The sequence below is a fragment of the Jaminaea rosea genome, assembly GCF_003144245.1.
Source record: "Jaminaea rosea strain MCA 5214 unplaced genomic scaffold BDZ90scaffold_11, whole genome shotgun sequence".
NCBI classification, from domain to species: domain Eukaryota; kingdom Fungi; phylum Basidiomycota; class Exobasidiomycetes; order Microstromatales; genus Jaminaea; species Jaminaea rosea.
This window is the reverse complement of record NW_020289985.1, coordinates 405,902-421,250: the sequence shown is the minus strand read 5'-3', so window position 1 is coordinate 421,250 and position 15,349 is coordinate 405,902. Positions and strand designations below refer to the sequence as shown.

At 57.7% G+C, this 15,349-nt stretch overlaps 6 protein-coding genes across 6 annotated transcripts; 2 read left to right on the top strand and 4 right to left on the bottom strand.

Annotated features, from left to right (window-relative positions):
* Positions 1-348: 348 nt before the first annotated feature.
* Positions 349-1,977, top strand: BDZ90DRAFT_221960 (Calcium/proton exchanger; the record flags this gene model as incomplete). The annotated part of the gene is made up of 3 exons (XM_025504506.1): positions 349-1,263; positions 1,346-1,817; positions 1,898-1,977. The coding sequence occupies 3 exons, from the start codon at positions 349-351 to the stop codon at positions 1,975-1,977; spliced, it is 1,467 nt and encodes a 488-aa protein (XP_025360920.1).
* A 592-nt stretch (positions 1,978-2,569) lies between these two features.
* BDZ90DRAFT_222218 (NADH dehydrogenase, alpha subcomplex, subunit 6) lies at positions 2,570-3,063 on the bottom strand (the record flags this gene model as incomplete). The annotated part of the gene is made up of 2 exons (XM_025504519.1): positions 2,570-2,653; positions 2,752-3,063. The coding sequence occupies 2 exons, from the start codon at positions 3,061-3,063 to the stop codon at positions 2,570-2,572; spliced, it is 396 nt and encodes a 131-aa protein (XP_025360919.1).
* Positions 3,064-3,315: 252 nt separating this feature from the next.
* BDZ90DRAFT_233440 (hypothetical protein) lies at positions 3,316-5,515 on the top strand. The gene is made up of 2 exons (XM_025506632.1): positions 3,316-4,039; positions 4,119-5,515. The coding sequence occupies exons 1-2, from the start codon at positions 3,378-3,380 to the stop codon at positions 5,173-5,175; spliced, it is 1,719 nt and encodes a 572-aa protein (XP_025360918.1). The 5' UTR covers positions 3,316-3,377; the 3' UTR covers positions 5,176-5,515.
* On the bottom strand, positions 5,294-10,233 carry BDZ90DRAFT_51811 (hypothetical protein). The gene is made up of 3 exons (XM_025509639.1): positions 9,517-10,233; positions 6,971-9,437; positions 5,294-6,896 (listed from the first exon to the last, which is right to left on the bottom strand). The coding sequence occupies exons 1-3, from the start codon at positions 9,966-9,968 to the stop codon at positions 5,412-5,414; spliced, it is 4,404 nt and encodes a 1,467-aa protein (XP_025360917.1). The 5' UTR covers positions 9,969-10,233; the 3' UTR covers positions 5,294-5,411.
* A 156-nt stretch (positions 10,234-10,389) lies between these two features.
* On the bottom strand, positions 10,390-12,656 carry BDZ90DRAFT_233439 (hypothetical protein). Its single transcript, XM_025506631.1, has 2 exons — positions 12,227-12,656; positions 10,390-12,159 (listed from the first exon to the last, which is right to left on the bottom strand). The coding sequence occupies exons 1-2, from the start codon at positions 12,281-12,283 to the stop codon at positions 10,447-10,449; spliced, it is 1,770 nt and encodes a 589-aa protein (XP_025360916.1). The 5' UTR covers positions 12,284-12,656; the 3' UTR covers positions 10,390-10,446.
* A 495-nt stretch (positions 12,657-13,151) lies between these two features.
* On the bottom strand, positions 13,152-14,848 carry BDZ90DRAFT_233437 (putative Rho2-GTP binding protein Rho2). Its single transcript, XM_025506630.1, has 9 exons — positions 14,592-14,848; positions 14,456-14,511; positions 14,351-14,387; positions 14,274-14,280; positions 14,133-14,205; positions 14,031-14,049; positions 13,867-13,959; positions 13,577-13,783; positions 13,152-13,487 (listed from the first exon to the last, which is right to left on the bottom strand). The coding sequence occupies exons 1-9, from the start codon at positions 14,604-14,606 to the stop codon at positions 13,335-13,337; spliced, it is 660 nt and encodes a 219-aa protein (XP_025360915.1). The 5' UTR covers positions 14,607-14,848; the 3' UTR covers positions 13,152-13,334.
* Positions 14,849-15,349: the final 501 nt, after the last annotated feature.

Below are 15,349 nucleotides of genomic sequence, written 5' to 3'. Positions count from 1 at the left end.
CAACGCCATCTTCTCCTCTTTTCAACACATCGCCGCCGCTGATAGATACAAAGACGACTCGAGCGAGCTCCTGATAGTCAAGTACAGCGTATCCCCCTCGTAAGGGGCCACTTCTTTACCGCCACCAGCGCTACTTCGACGTGGGCTCCACATCCTCATCTCGCTGCATTTCAACGAGCCTCACATAGACTTCGCTTTTCACGCCTCGTCATTGCCGTCGACATGACGGATCCCACTCCCACAAACGCCGCATATGGCGCTCGACCGCCTTCAATCCTGCGCACTGCCTCTCCACCTGCAATGGACGAATCGTCGCGCTCTGTCCCCACAAAGCGGGCGACGATCAACATGGAAGAGGGGCGTGCCAACACCACCTCTTCCTCAAGCGGGGGCAATGCATCATCATCACAGCAGGATCTGGGCAGCTCAACGGGAGTGACCAGCTCCAATGGTGGCCAAATTGCAGCGCAGCGCACACGCACCGTAGAGAAGGACGCTAGTGGGCAAGGCTTTGGTTTGGCAGGGCATGGTGCACCGCCACGTCGCATGACGATGCGTAGCGATGGAGCAGCTCGCAGCTTTCATGACCTCTTTACGCCGGAGAAGCGCCTCAAGCCTGCGCCCAACAGCTGGCAGTCCTTCAAGAACATTATATTCCTCTCCCCTCTCAACATCCTCCTGCTCTGCATTCCCATCTCTTGGGCGCTGTACTTTGCTCTCGATCTGGGAGACAATATTCCAGGAGAGGACTGCAATGCTCACATCAAGAACAACGTAGGCGTCTTCGTCACCGCCTTCTTGGCTATCATGCCCCTCGCACAGCTGCTCAGCTATGGTACTGAGGAGATTGCTCTGCGAGTTGGACAAACGCTTGGTGGGCTCATCAACGCCACATTGGGCAATGCCGTCGAGCTCATTGTCGCCATCATCGCTCTGTTCCACTGCGAGCTCACCATCGTGCAGACATCCTTGATTGGCTCTGTCCTCTCCAACCTGCTCCTCGTGCTGGGCACCTGCTTCTTCGTTGGTGGGCTGCGCTTCAAGGAGCAGGAGTTCAAGCAGACTGCTGCTCAGCTGAACAGCGGTCTACTCGCCATGGCAGTCATTGCCGTCTTGATCCCAGCAGGGTTCCACGCGACGCTGGGCGACAACATCATGGATCCCATGGAGAGAGATGATCTGCTCAAGGTCTCGAGGGGGACGAGCATCATTCTCCTCGTCATCTACGGCGGGTACCTGTTCTTTACGCTTTCATCGCACAAGGTATGACGGGCACGCGATGAATACAAGGGGCTCTTTCCGACCACTTGCTGACCTCCTCTTGCCTTCCCCTACGCACCTGCAGTCCCTGTACGAAGACGACGACCCAGAGGAGGAGGAACAGCCAACCCTCAACCTCACCATGGCAATTGTTCTCCTCGTCGTCTCCACTGCCCTCGTCGGCGTAACATCCGAATGGCTAGTAGACACAATCGATGGCGTGACCTGCACGGGCAACATCTCCAAGACGTGGGTCGGTCTCATCCTTCTACCCATCGTATCAAACGCCGCCGAGCACGTTTCGGCGGTTACGGGCGCCTACAAAGCCAAGATGGATCTTGCGATGGGCATCGCAGTGGGCAGCTCGATTCAGATTAGCATCTTCGTCATTCCGCTGCTCACGATCATTTCGTGGATTGCGAGCAAGCCGCTTAGCCTCTTGTTCGATCCCTTTGTCGCCATCTTGCTCTTCTTGGCCGTCCTGGTGGTCAACTACGCGATTGCCGATGGGAAGAGTAACTATATGGAGGGTTTCGTCCTGATGATGGTTTTCCTGGGTGAGTACAAGACGGAGCAAGGGCGAGAGATGAGGAGTACAACTCGAGCTGATCTGACCCTCTTTGCTTCTCGCCCTCAGTCATGGCCCTCGTAGCGTGGTTCATCCCTGACCCGCAGGACGGATCGCAACTCTTTCCAGACTCGGCTTGCCGCATCTGAGGAGGAGAAGAGACCGGGAGGAACGGCAAGGGAAAGTCTGCATGCGTTGATGAGACCGACGTGGCAAGATCAGGCAAAGAGGATAATCTCAAAGCGATACGCCGATGTACAACGGCGGCCAGATCGCTGCGACACGCCACCTACCTGCGACAAGGTCTGCCATGCCCGAGCTCTATGCTCGAAGCTGCCCAGCGTCGGTAATCACTCTTAACTTCCTCATTCTCTTCCCTCCTCTTCATCTCTGGGGCCGCGTTCCTTGCTGTACATAGCTTCGAAGAGGCAACGTCGGCCTCATTGCAATCGACGGCGCGACTGACTTTGTTCATCCTGCTTGCTGTTCTGTGAGGCTGCGGCGCTTCATCAGGGCGCCATCAGGCGTCCCCTGACAATCTTTCGTCTACACCAGCGTGGACAGTCCACGTCGCTCTGGCTCGACGTTGCACTCTGCCTCCCACTTTTCGGCAAATGCGCAGCGCCACACCTGCAAGGTAGGGATATGTACGTGTGTATTGCTGATACAGTCGTTGCCCGGTGAGAGCCACTAATGCCACCGCTCCCGTCGGTCGTCATTGCCATCGTCAATCTGGCACGCCTAGTTGCCCTGGAAGATGGTCCCCCTTCCCTCGTCCTTTGATGCGTAGAACTTCTCGAGGAAAGTCTCTGGCATCGGTTGAGCCTGAGCACGAGAGGCGTAAAAGAAATATGGAGCAGGTCAATCAAGTGGACTCTGCGAGCAACTCGATCAAGTCGAGGTGACATGGCCCTCGAACTTACCTCCTCGGCGGCGAACATTTTCATCACATGCGGTGTTTGCTTCCAAGCATTCATCGTCTCCTGGTAGTCTACCCTCGCCTTGTGCAAAAGCACATCCAATACGGACATGTCTGTGATATGGCGTCTCTCCTCGAATTTAGTCCTGATCTTTGCCCTGAGCGTGGAAGGTGGAACATCGAGAGCATACAAGGTGCAGATCTCTGGTGCAGAGCGGTAGAAGTCTCGATAGAGGGCGCGAGACCTGGCACGGGACTCGGAGAGGGAAGAGGAGACGATGCTACGCTGCGCGAGGCGTGCGGGGATTGTTGCCATGGTGGGCGTGCGATTTTTAGGCGGTGGTGATGATGATGAGCAATGCGAGATTGGCACGTCCAGTCGGCCAAGGTCGCCTCGGGAGGCTCGATAGCGTTACCGCCAGTTTGTTCCGTTCCGTCTATGCCTGTTCCCAACTCAACGCCAACAAGGCGGGGAGACGGGGCGGGCGGGCGGCGCGTGGCTCGAGCACCGCTGGAAGACGAGTCGAGGATCCACGGACGCACAGCGAACAGTCGACGATGTTGTCAACCTGCTTTCCTTCCTCCTCAACCAACACTACTCCTCGACTACTCCAACCTCCCTTCGCAATCATGGTCCTCCTAGCGGCCTCCATCACCACTCGCGGTGGGAAACCCGTAATCTCGCGTCAATTCCGCGAGATGTCCCGCTCTCGAGTCGAAGGCCTCCTCTCGTCTTTTCCCAAGCTCCTCTCCTCCGGCTCGCAGCACACGACCATCGAGACTGAACATGTCCGATACGTCTACCAGCCGCTTGAGGATCTCTACATGATCTTGATTACCAACAAGAACTCGAACATCCTACAAGATATCGACACGCTCCACCTCTTCGCTCGTGTAGTCTCAGACCTCTGCAGGGGACTCGACGAACGAGACGTCCTCCGTAACAGCTTCGAGCTCCTAGGCGCATTCGATGAGATTGCCTCCTTGGGGTACAGGGAGAATGTTAATCTCGCCCAGGTACGCACAATCCTGGAGATGGATTCGCACGAGGAGAAGATCCAGGAGATCATTGAGCGCAACAAGGAATTGGAGGCAAAGGAGGAGCTCAAGCGACGTGCAAAGCATTTGGAGATGCAGAGGCGCGAAGCTGCGAGGAGGGGTGGAGTTGCAGGAGGAGGAGGAGGATTTGGAGCTTCTTCTGGTGGCATGGGTGGATATGGTGGCAGCTCTGGAAGGAGTGGGTATGACTCGCCTACAGGACAAGCGCCCGTCGTTAGAGATACTGGGGCAGAGTGAGTACGAGCGCCCGATGAAACATGACCACAAAGAAGCCACGCAAGCTGACAGCTCCTTTCTTCATCGCTTCCGCAGCGCCGCACCCGTACAACGCCCACTCAAGGGCAAAGGCATGCAGCTGGGCAAGAAGTCACGCGGGGCCGATCTCCTCGGCGCGATGGGCGCAGAGCCAACTCCGGCGGCAGCAGTAGCAGCAGCAGCTGCCATGCCAGCAGCCGCAGCGGCGTCTACATCCAGTCCATCCACAGTAGCAGCAGCTCGCCCTCGCTCCTCCGCGGCACCCGTTGCATCTTCCTCCTCGGCTGCCTCCCTCCTCGACCTACTGCCACCCGTTTCGCAACAGGCAGTCCACGCCCTCGTCAAGGAGCGCGTCTCTCTCCAATCAACGCGCGATGGCTCTCTCCAATCACTCGAGATCAAGGGAGACCTCGAGGTACGCATCTCAGACCCCACTCACGCCAAAGTCAAGCTTCAGCTCGCCCCCGAAGACCCTGCTTCCCCACTTGCTCAAGCAGGCCTGGGAGGAGAAGTGCAGTACAAGACTCATCCTCACGTCGACAAAGCTCTGTGGACCTCAGCAAGGGGAATCGCGCTCAAAGACCCGGCAAGGCCCTTCCCTCTCAACCAGAATTTGGGCGTGCTGCGTTGGAGGCTAGCGAGCAAGGACGAAAGCCTCGTCCCCATCTCTATCACCACTTGGCCTTCCGCCGCAGAAGATGGGAGCGGGGAATGCAACGTTGCCTACGAGCTCGAGGCTCAGGGGATCAGGATGGAGAGATTGATGTTGCGCATCCCACTGCCAGAGACCGTACAGGACGAATCAGAGGTGACCATCTCCGAGCCCGATGTGGGGGAGTGTTCCTTCACTCTCGGTGAGGATGGAATGCCTTGCCTACTCTGGACAATCGACTCGGTCGATTCTTCGAGCAACACCTCTGGCTCGCTCGACTTTTCCGTCACGCAAGGGGTGGAAGGGACAGATGACTTCTTCCCCGTACAGGCAGACTTTATCGTCGTTGCGGGTACGATGTCTGGGACGAGGGTGGAGAGTGTGAAGGAGGTCGAGGGAGGAGGGGAGGCACCATGGAGTACACAAGCTTATCTCCTCTCTGACGCGTATCAGGTTGTGTAAGAGGGAGGGTCATGGAAATGCGATGCTCTTTTTCTGTCGAAGCTACCGATTGAGGAGGAGGGCGAGGATGACATTCATGCTAGAGAACGCAGAACTGTGGTATATCATTCCATGTTTAGGCAAGATTACGAGCAAAAAAGAAGAAGTAGCCAGTCAGACGCAGTGAGAGTGCCGGAACTGGAAGAGGTGAAAGAGAAGGAGTCGCTTTTGTCCGTCGATGAGGACCGATTGAGATCTCAAGGTTGACGATACGTCGGCTGATGCTGTCCATAGCTTCCATTGGCCCCAGGCAAGGGCGGCTGACCCTGCCCCGATATCCTCCTCGGCATACCTCCCCCACCTGGATACCTCTGAGGCTGCGACGGCAGAGGCGGGACCTGCTGGCCACCTCGGCCTCCACGCCCACTGGCAGGCCCTCCCCGCGCTTGCGCCTGCGCCTGTGCCTGCTGACCCGCCGGCTGTTGGAGTGCTGTCAAGGTAGCGAACTGCTGCTGCAAGAAGTCTCCCGTGTGCGGTCGCATCCTTAAGAGTCGCAGGATGAGCTCAAGGTTATCCTGCTCCTCAGCTAGATGCTCCCCACGCTTCTCTTGCTTGCGCTTCTTGATAGTCCCCAAGCTCCTCTGCTGCAGCACGCTCTTGTTCTTGACCAAACCCGTCTTGCCAAGTCCAGTGCCGCTACTACTCAGTCGCCCAGCGCCTGCGAATCCACCACCTGCACTTGCCGCTTTGCGCAGGCGTGTCTGCATCTCCCGTACGCACGCTTCCATCAGCTCGTCAGAGGAGGTATCGTGGTAGAGCGTGTATGCCACGATCTCTCTGTACTTGGGCAGGCCTTGAAGCACTTCCAATGGCACGCCGTGCGCTTGCCCAGTCTCCTCGTCGTAGGCGTTGAAGAAGTTGCGCAAGAAGCTGAGCCATTTGAAGACCACCTCCACCTCTTTGCCCGACAGCTGGCTGAGGTCGGACGGAGCGTCAGAGAGGGGCGGGAGGAGGATGGAGTCGATTGTGTTGAGGACTTCCTTCCATACTTTGGTCATGACCAGCTCGGCCTGACTGTCCGAGAGGGAGGACTTGAGCGTGCCAAGACATTCGTGCAGGTAGTCGAGAAGCGGGCTGATGGCGCCTTCAATTTCTTGATCGGTGAGCTGAGGGGGACGCTGCTTCTTCGAGGAGGCGGCAGCCGCAGCAGCCGCTTCTGCTTCTATAGGTGGGATGGTTGGGGCAGTGGAAGAGGTTGCCGTAGCGCCCGCAGCGAGGGCTTGGGCGTAGAGCGCCTTCACGTTGCCTAACGCCTTGTCGATATTGATCCCACTTGTACGTACGATGGACCTCAGCACGCTGCGGCTCAGGCACTGTCGAATGTAGACGCTCATCTTGTCCACAATCGTCCTCACCATATCGCTTTCCGCCCTCTTCAGACTCCTGAAAGCCCGCCCAAAGTAGAAGAGAATATCGTCCTTCTCGCCCTCCATGCTCACGCGCGCAAGGAGCTTTCCCTGGGTATCGAGGTCGAGCCAGAGCTCGTGCGCGAGGAAGTCGCCAAAATAGCGCGGATCTAGGCGTAGGTAGGCACGACCGCAAAGCGCATGGTCACCTACGAGCTTGCGATCCCAGACTGTCGCTGCTAGCCACATGCTGCGGTCCACAGGGATGTCGAAAGCTTCGTCCCAGCGCGGGTCGGGCGTCTCGTAGATTGTGCGAGTCTTGGCAATTTTATTGCCCTGCGTAAGAAGCGGTCGAGGATCAGGAGGTCAGCTTGGTGTTCGTCGTCTTTCCCTTCGCACCCGCTGCTCACCCTCTCATCACTCAACGTCACGAACGAATCGATGCGCGATTTGCTCCCTGTATCCCTGATGGGCTGCAAATTTTCTCCCAGCACAATCTTGATGGTGAAGATGTACCTCTGATGTTGCCCAGGTGCCTGGGAGCCTCCCTTCTCCGGCACATCGGGCGCCGCCTCCCTGACCACATTAGCCTGATGATCTGCGTCAATCTTGGTGTACAGCCTGTCGAGCAACAATCTGGCAGCCTCGATGTTGTTCAGCTTGACGCAGCTCGTCTCCTGAAAGTGGAAGGGCTCGACCTTCTGCGTGCCCTGCAGCGTCTGCTTTGCTTTCACCATCCAGGCCGACTGCTTCTGCTCGAGTCCACCACCAAGGCTCCCTACGCCTCCGGCCCCCTCTGCTATGCGTGGGAACATTTCGTCCATGAAGAGCTCCTCAACTCGATGACAGTAAAGCTCGATAGACTTAGAGATCGAGCGGGCCAGCTGCGTCATGAAGCGAGCGTTTTTGTAGGCATTGGGCCAGGTGAGGGATTGGATGAACTCGACCGGCTGCTGAAGAGCTCCAAAGAGGTCGTCGATTGACGAGCTGTGCACGGCTCCATCCACGTCGATCGGCATGAAGTGGTCGCTGGCGATTGCATTACGTACCCACTCGTGCGTCTTCTTGTCGGTGTTCGCCAGCCAGTGTCGGATATGCGGCTCGAACCAGTCGGCTAGGCTGAACTGCAGCTCACCGTGGTCGGGGCAGAAGGCCTTGTGCATCTTGAGCAGCTCCGTCACTCTACGGTAGAGGGCAAAGATGTCCTCGAATGCTAGAGGCTCCCTTTCTTGCGTGGCGTGCTGCACAATCTGATGCTTCATCGACTCGAGGTCGTCGAGGAAGAGGGGTACTTGCTTCTCGAGGACATGGCAAACGGGGTCGATTGTACCGAGCAGGGGCTGCGGGTAGCGCTTGTCGAGGCGTTTGGCTCCCTTCTCGAGCCAGTCCAATAATTGTACCAGGGGGACCACCTCGTTGTCTACCGCCTGTGAGAAGAGCTCTGTGGTCTTGGCTGTGTACTCGTGAATAGCCATGATGCGGATTCCGTCCTTCAACTCTTCGACGTGGCGCTCCATCTCCACCACAGACCCATTGGCGTCGTGATTCGTACGAACGAGCGATGACTCGTGCAGCTCTTCGGTCATGGCGACATATGGCGCAATCTCCTCGGGATCGACATTGTGGATGTCTTGGAAGGCCTCGTAGATATACCGGAGGAAAGAGTCGAAGAGGGCTGAGCAGGTGCGTACGAGAAGAGCGTGGTCCGTCTTCGCCCATGAGCCTGCTTCGACCTCGGAGAGGGTACCCTGCATCGTTGTGAGCGCCTCAGAGATGCAGTCAAGAGGCACCTCGCCTCGCTCGTATTTAAGCCGCATCACGTCGAGGTTGGAAACGGTACGGAAGGGAGCCATAAGCCGCCAGCGCTGGGCGCACTCCTTCAGCAAGTCGACGTGCTGTCTCGAGAGGATGCTGAGGGATACCTCCTCCTCCTCTGGCTGCTGCTTGATCTTCTCGAGGTCGAAGTCGATGCAGAGTTCCAACGCTCGTCGGTAGTACGCCTTTGGGTCAGGAGGTATAAAGGTAAAGTTGCCAAACGCTTCGTCGTCCTCTACGGCTTGGCTCAATGCCTCTGCATCGGGCGCTTTGTCCCCAGCCTCTGCAGCCTGTGACACCTCAGTAGGCGCTGTCCCACTCCCGCCCTCTGCTGCGCCATTTCCTGTGTTCTTCCTCGTCGGCGCCGTAGTAGCTGCATCGCCTGACGTCGTCTTGAGCAGCTCTGGGTTCGCTTGGCACATCTGCATCATCAGCTGCGACAAGGCGGAAAGCTCCTGTGTCCTCCACTGCTGGTATGCCTCCTCGGACTCAAAGTCTTCTCGCCTTCCAGGCCACGAAGCCTGCAGATTGATGTTCTTGACGCAATGCTTAAGATCGATCATTGCCGCCTGCTCCGTGCACGTCTTGCGCATGAAGTCCACGTCCTTTGACAGCTGGTCCATATCGACTGCAAACAGCTGTCCGACGGAGCGAACAAGGTCTGAGTCTCGCACTGGATCTGCTGCCATTGTCATCGAGCTTGCTGCGCTTCCACGACGGCTGCTTTGAACTGCTGTCGTGGCCGCCGAGGGGATTGAAGAGGATGAAGTGCTGCCACCAGCTGCGCTGGCGGTGCTGGGCGTGGCGACTGGGGGAGGCCGTGGAGCGAGCTTGGCTTGGTAGCTGTCCAGACGCTCCTTGAGCTCTTTGGACACGCCATGGATCGTATCAAGGCACTCGCGATTGATCTTGATGAATTGGCCTACCTGCTTGTTGAGCTCAGCTTTCAGCTCGTCATCGGAGAGGGGAGGCTGGTTCGGTGAGCCCTTCTTAAGGGTCTCCTGCGCCTTTGTGACGAAGATGAGGATGAGCTCCTCGATCTTGCGATTGCTCTTGATTTGCCTGCGCGGGCGCAAAGTAGGAAACACAAGGTGAGCATTCTCAGTAGAAACGCAATGGCGCCATTCTGCTTTCAACTCACCTCTGAAAGCCATCCTCCTTGAAGGTGCCATAGAATCTCGCTACTGTTGCACGCAGAGTTTGATCATTGTGACTGAGATCCTGTCCCTTGATGATGCGCTCCAGTCTGTCGTTGAGTCGCTTGATGAGCTTCTCAGGGAAGCGTGCCTCTCTGGACGATGTTCCTACGAGGTCCATCAGTCCACCCAAGGACATCCAATCTGACTTGGACGACGTCGATCCAGGTGACGCTGTTGTAGAAGAGGTGGCATAATCCGACGGCTTCTTGACGGCCGACTCTGATCTCCCTGGTCTTGTGGCAGCGGCGGCGGCTGCCTCTGCTGCCTTTCGCTGCTGCTGCTGCGTTGTCCATGATAGGACGGCAATCTGCAGCAGGAAGACGTAGACGTCGCCATCGGTCATGCGCTCTAGTGGGGCTGCTGAGCGAGTGGACCGTGTACTGCGGGTCGTCATGCTGGCAATGACGAGCCTGTTCTAAAGCCCTAATAGCAACAGCCAGGTTGTGGCAAGAGAGGATGAAGATGCTGCACAGTGGAACTGCCACGAAGCGGGCGGTGCAGAGGCGACGAGGCTCTGCGAGCTCAAGCTACTCTGGCCTGAGCTCTTGGTGGTAGTGTGATGTAAGAGAATGAGATTTGGAGCCAGCGGGCAAGTGCCCTCGATAATCAAGACTGGCTGGCGTGGGTATGAAGTCGTTGGTAAAGTGAATCGTCCGTCGAAATGGAGGCATCGCACGACGGTCCATCACTCGACTCGATCGCACCTCGCAGCGGCCGGGCCATCTCCGCCCGCCCTCTGTTCGTGACGTCGACGCGCCGCGGGCGACCGGGCATCCAGGGTCACCCTTCCTCGCTATCTCTGACCCTCTATGGTACCGCAAACGGATCAAAAGATGGTATCATTGCGACTTGCGACTACATTCGGTCCATTATTACGCCTGTTTCTTCAACGCGGCCCCGTCATGCTCGCGCTGACCGAGCAGAGGGACCACGAGATCGACGGCCTCACCCACCGTCGCCCCCTTGCCCAGCTCACCTCTAGCAATCAGCGGGCCCATGACATTCAGACCCTTCGTGAAGTATTCCAACACTCTACCATCAACCACTCCCGCCCTCCAGCTCACCGACAGGTTCATCCCCCCTTCTCCCTCTTGCGCTCCCTTCCAACCCATGACGTCCACGTCAATGCAAGGCCCAATCGCAGAGGGGCACTGCATCATCGCCACTTCCCTTGCCCATATCCTCGAACCGGCTCCACCAATCGCCTCCTCTTGCAGCGCATTGATTCCCAAATTGGACAGGCCTGCAGATACGCGATGCGGTCGGCGGCCCTGAGACTTTTCGCACCACCATTGCTCCCACCCTGTGGCAGGCTCGGCCCCGACCATCTCTTCGGTCGAGCCGGGAACCACCTTCTTGTTCTCAGGAGAGGCCTTGAGGTACTTGAGCAGCCCGATGCTATGCAGTGCTTTGCGTCTCTTCTTCTCGTCTGAGACCAACGCAGCATAATCGCGGGCTGCCTCCCAGAAGGAGGTAGAGCGATTGACCTCCTCGCGCCACCAGCAGACACCGATGTAGTTGCCCGTGAATTGGCCGTGACCCTTGTCCAGCGGGTGGCGATGGTCCACTGGAGTCTCGGAGGCGTAAACGTACGCATCAGTGCCTGCATGATGCTTGAGGGCCGCAGCTAGTGCGACGACCATGCAAGCGTGGATGGTAGAGTGGATCGTCTTGACCCCTTGAGCCTTGCTGACCTGCTTCACTCCATTGATCATGGCCCAATCGTCCCAGGTCACCAATCTCAGCTCCGGGCTAGTCCGTTCAGGCGCAGTACGATCCAGGTAGCGCAAGGGAGGCTCGTTGCGCGAAGGTTTGCCGTTGGGCTTGGCTCGTAGACCGGGCCAGGCAGGCTTGCGCGTGTAGGTTCGTCGGACAGGGGGAGGGATGACGGGGCTCAATTTGGGCATGACGAATTTGGCGAGGGCGAGGGGGATGATGAGCTTGAAGAAGGGAGGAGACATGGGGAGCGTCTTGTTGCTGGACGGAGGGATGGATTGCGGCTGAGAGGCGCCCTTCCCGTTGGCGGCGACCAGTGTCGCAGGAGTGGCTTCACCGCTTGGTGCCGGGGTAGACGAGTCAAGGCTGCCATCGCCGAAGAGGAGGGCTCGCAAGATCGCCTGCGAGCCTTTGCCGTCTGAGATGACGTGATGGATGCTCAGAGCTACGAGCGCAGAATCTGGGTCCTGCGGATCTTCGTAAAGCGCTACGGACCAGAGGGGCAAGCTGTCCTCAAGGCGGAACATCCTAGCCGTTTCTGCGATCTCAGCTCGGATCACCCTTTCCATGGCAGAGCCCGAGCCAGCGTCGAGAGGCAGTGCCCTACGTCGCAGTATCTGCAGAGCATGGATGGAAGGCTCGATACGGTAGCGTGGCTTCTTGGATGTGCTGGCCTGAACAGAGGAGCGGAGCAGGCCGTTCTCTGGATGGTCGAGGAGCGCTGAGATGCGTTGCAGCAGATGTTGCGAGATGATATCGAAGATCGCCGGGCCTGTCGAGGGGAGAGAGAGGCGGGCGCCCATTACGATGACGGGAGCCTCGCCAGAGTTGTGTCGCATGACATTGAATTTCTCATGCCAGCCTGCGAGCTTAGTGTGCCTGGGTGAGCTCCTGCCAGACACGAATCTCTCCTCGTCTTCCGACGTCACCACTCACCGAGCTTGCGCAGCAAGGGCGACTGGGCGCTGCCGGCTTGTCCCTTCTCCGCAGCATTCAGCTTCTCAAATGTCTCTCCCGACTGGTACGACTCCATGCCGGCGAGGGGAGGGGGTGGATGTTGGGCAGTGGCCGAGGCCATCGTGACGAGAGGCGGTGTTGGCTGGATGGTGGGATATGTCTATGATGAATAGAGGCTATGGCAAGCCTAGATATGGCAGTCAAGAGATCAGAAAGGCAGATCACTCACCACCTTCCCGCTTCCTCTATATAAGCTCGACGGCAGCATGCTACGCCCCCGTCCATCGTTTCCCCTGGGTCGTCCTGTACGCCCGCATCAGCTTCACACTCACCCTCAACTACCCCGCAGTGAGCGTCTCTCCTCTTCATTTCAGCCCACCTCGTCCCCTCCTGCCTTCGCCAAACCCGTGCAGCAAGGAGCGATAGGCAAGTTACAGACGGGCAAGACGACCGACGGCAGTGTCACTGTATGCCTAAAGTGTGTCTCGCGTGCGTGGCCGAGGGGGGTGCTTGTTCATCCAAGCAGCAGCAGCAGCAGCAGCAGCGCTCGGACGGACGGCCATCTCTTCGCCTCACCCAGATTTTTTCCCGGCCGCGCCGATCCAACATCGCGCGTGAACGCTAGCCCGTCAATTTGTTTACTGGCGAAGGCGAGAGAGGAAGGATGAGGTGCAGAGAGGTGCTTGAGCTCACGAGGGTTCGTCAGTCTACGTAGACGTCTTCTGCTCGCTTCAACTGTTTCCAGTCAGTCGCGAAGATGGGATTGCGGTGCAGTGGAATCGAAATTGACGCGAAAGAGAGCATGTTGAGATGAGATGAGATGGATGGATAGACGATACAGAGGTGTGAGCAGGGCAAGCGAGAGGCCGAGGCTGAGGCTGTGTGCGAGGTACACACGTAGAGAGGGCGCTGTCGACGGTGAGCGGGATGAGAAGGGTAGAAAGGACAGGGAAGTGCTGAGTGTTGCTTCTATTGGAGAGACGGGGTGTCGTGCTGGCATGGCTAGAAGGATCGACGCTGCTTGACCTCAAGTGGTAGTTGTTGCGGTAGCCAGCGAGGGTGCGACGTCGTTGTCGTTGGTTGGTATTTACAGTACAACGCATTGACACCCTCCTGCCTCGTTGCTGTTCTTGCGTCCAGACTTGGACCCTGAGCCCTTCTCGCCGCCAGAGCCTCTGTTGCCGCCGCTGTGTGCTGGTCTGGAGAGCATCGCTGCGCGTGTGGCCGCCTCGAAGATGTTCTGTGGCAAAGAGAGAAGAGAGCGTGTGTCAGTCGTTCGCTTCTCGTCATGCTGCTGAGTTCATCCCCGACAGGGGTAAGCGGACTCACATCAACACCCTCGTTCTTGAGCGCCGAGCACTCGTAATACGATCGAGCTCCAATCTGCTGTGCAACTTCGCTGCCCTGAGCCTGACTGACAAAGTATCCGTCCAACTGTCTGCCTCTTGCCATGGCGTCGTCTCGCAGATCCCTCTTGCAGCCAATGAGTATCACTGGTACATGAGGGCCGCAGATTTGGCGCACTTCCTCAATCCACTGCGAGAGGAGAGGAAAGGAAGTAGAGGTGGTCAGACATCAAGGACGCAGGAGGTCCACGGATGCTGCATGTTGAGTCTCACCTTGACCGTGACGTTCTCTAGTGAGTCCGGCGTGTCAATGCTGAAGGCGATGAGGATGACGTGCGCCTGGGCGTATGAGAGAGGGCGAAGGCGCTGCGAGGCGGGGGCAGGCGTAGAGGAGTGAGCGTGAGTCGGTGACGGGGCTAGCCGCGTGCTGCGCTCACCTCGTACTCTTCTTGGCCTCTGTGAACGATGCGAGAGGGATGGAGATATGTCAGCACTCAGGCATGGCTTCATGCTACCTTTCATCTGCAGCTGCAACCCACGCTGTGTCCCATAGCGCCAGCTGCACCGGCTTGCCGTCCAGCCTGATCTCCGCGACGTAGTTCTCGAAGATGGCTAATAGCGAACAGATAGGTCAGTGTCTGCCTTCAGAAGGCTTCTACTGCTTTGAAATGAATGCTCACTAGGCTCCTGCGAGAGGGCGGCTAGGTCAGCATCATGCTCCTGCTCCACTTTCCCGCGTACATGTCCTTGGACTCACATATTGCTGAGGAAATTCGCCGATGGCAAAGACGCAGCTGCGAGAGAAGGGAGATCGTTTCAATGTAAGCTCAATGACCAGTCAGACGTCCCTGAACATACCCACAGCAGCGAAGTCTTTCCACATGCTCCATCTCCCACGATGACGAGCTTGCGGCGGATCTGCCGGAGCCATCATGAGGTCAAGGTGGGTGAGTATATGCTGGCTTCTGGAAAGCTGCAGTGGTGTCATGCATGCTCACAGGGTCTGGCGCCATTCCCTAGAGGTGGTAGTTTAGCACTCTTGGTACAGAAGAAAGGCAGAAAGCTGTCGTAGACGGCTAGACGGTGCCCGTGCGAGTCGGCGGATATGGGATGGAGCACCTCCGGCTCTAAGCTGACTGGCTGGCTAGAAGAGGTAGAAGACGGTCGTGACGATCGTCAAAGTTTCGTTGACCTTGGTCGGAGGCTCGTGAGGTGAGGTGAGGAAAGTGCTGTGTTGCTAAGGAGATGTTGGCAGTTGGGAGCGACGATGTGGGAATGTCTGCAGGTCCAGGGTTCGGCCCAACCTCCATCTTGGACTTGGACTGGACCCACCTAGCCCGCACGTCCGCTTCCCGCCTCGCAGACAGGCGGCCACTTTCCACTCGGGCTGTGCAGCGCCCGCTTTGGCAGAGGGCCACCGACGACTGGATGGTAATGAGCACGCAAATGGACTTCGAGAGATGTGGAAAGGAGAGGGGGCGGGGGGCAGGAGCTCACCTGCATCACCGGCGCTATGGATGTGGGGTGTTTCAGTGGCCTCTCAATGACAGCGATGTCTTGGATAAGGGGGGCGAGACAATCTGATGCTCCCGCACCAGAGTGCGTGTAGAGCTGAACACGCCCAAAGCTACTCCCTGTAATGACTCCAGCCTATCAAGTCGCAACTGTTTCCATGGCATTGATTGCGCCTGCGCTCACCATTACCATCGCCTGCTAACTCGCGGCCTCAAGCCATCTTTCCCCCTTCTACTCGTCG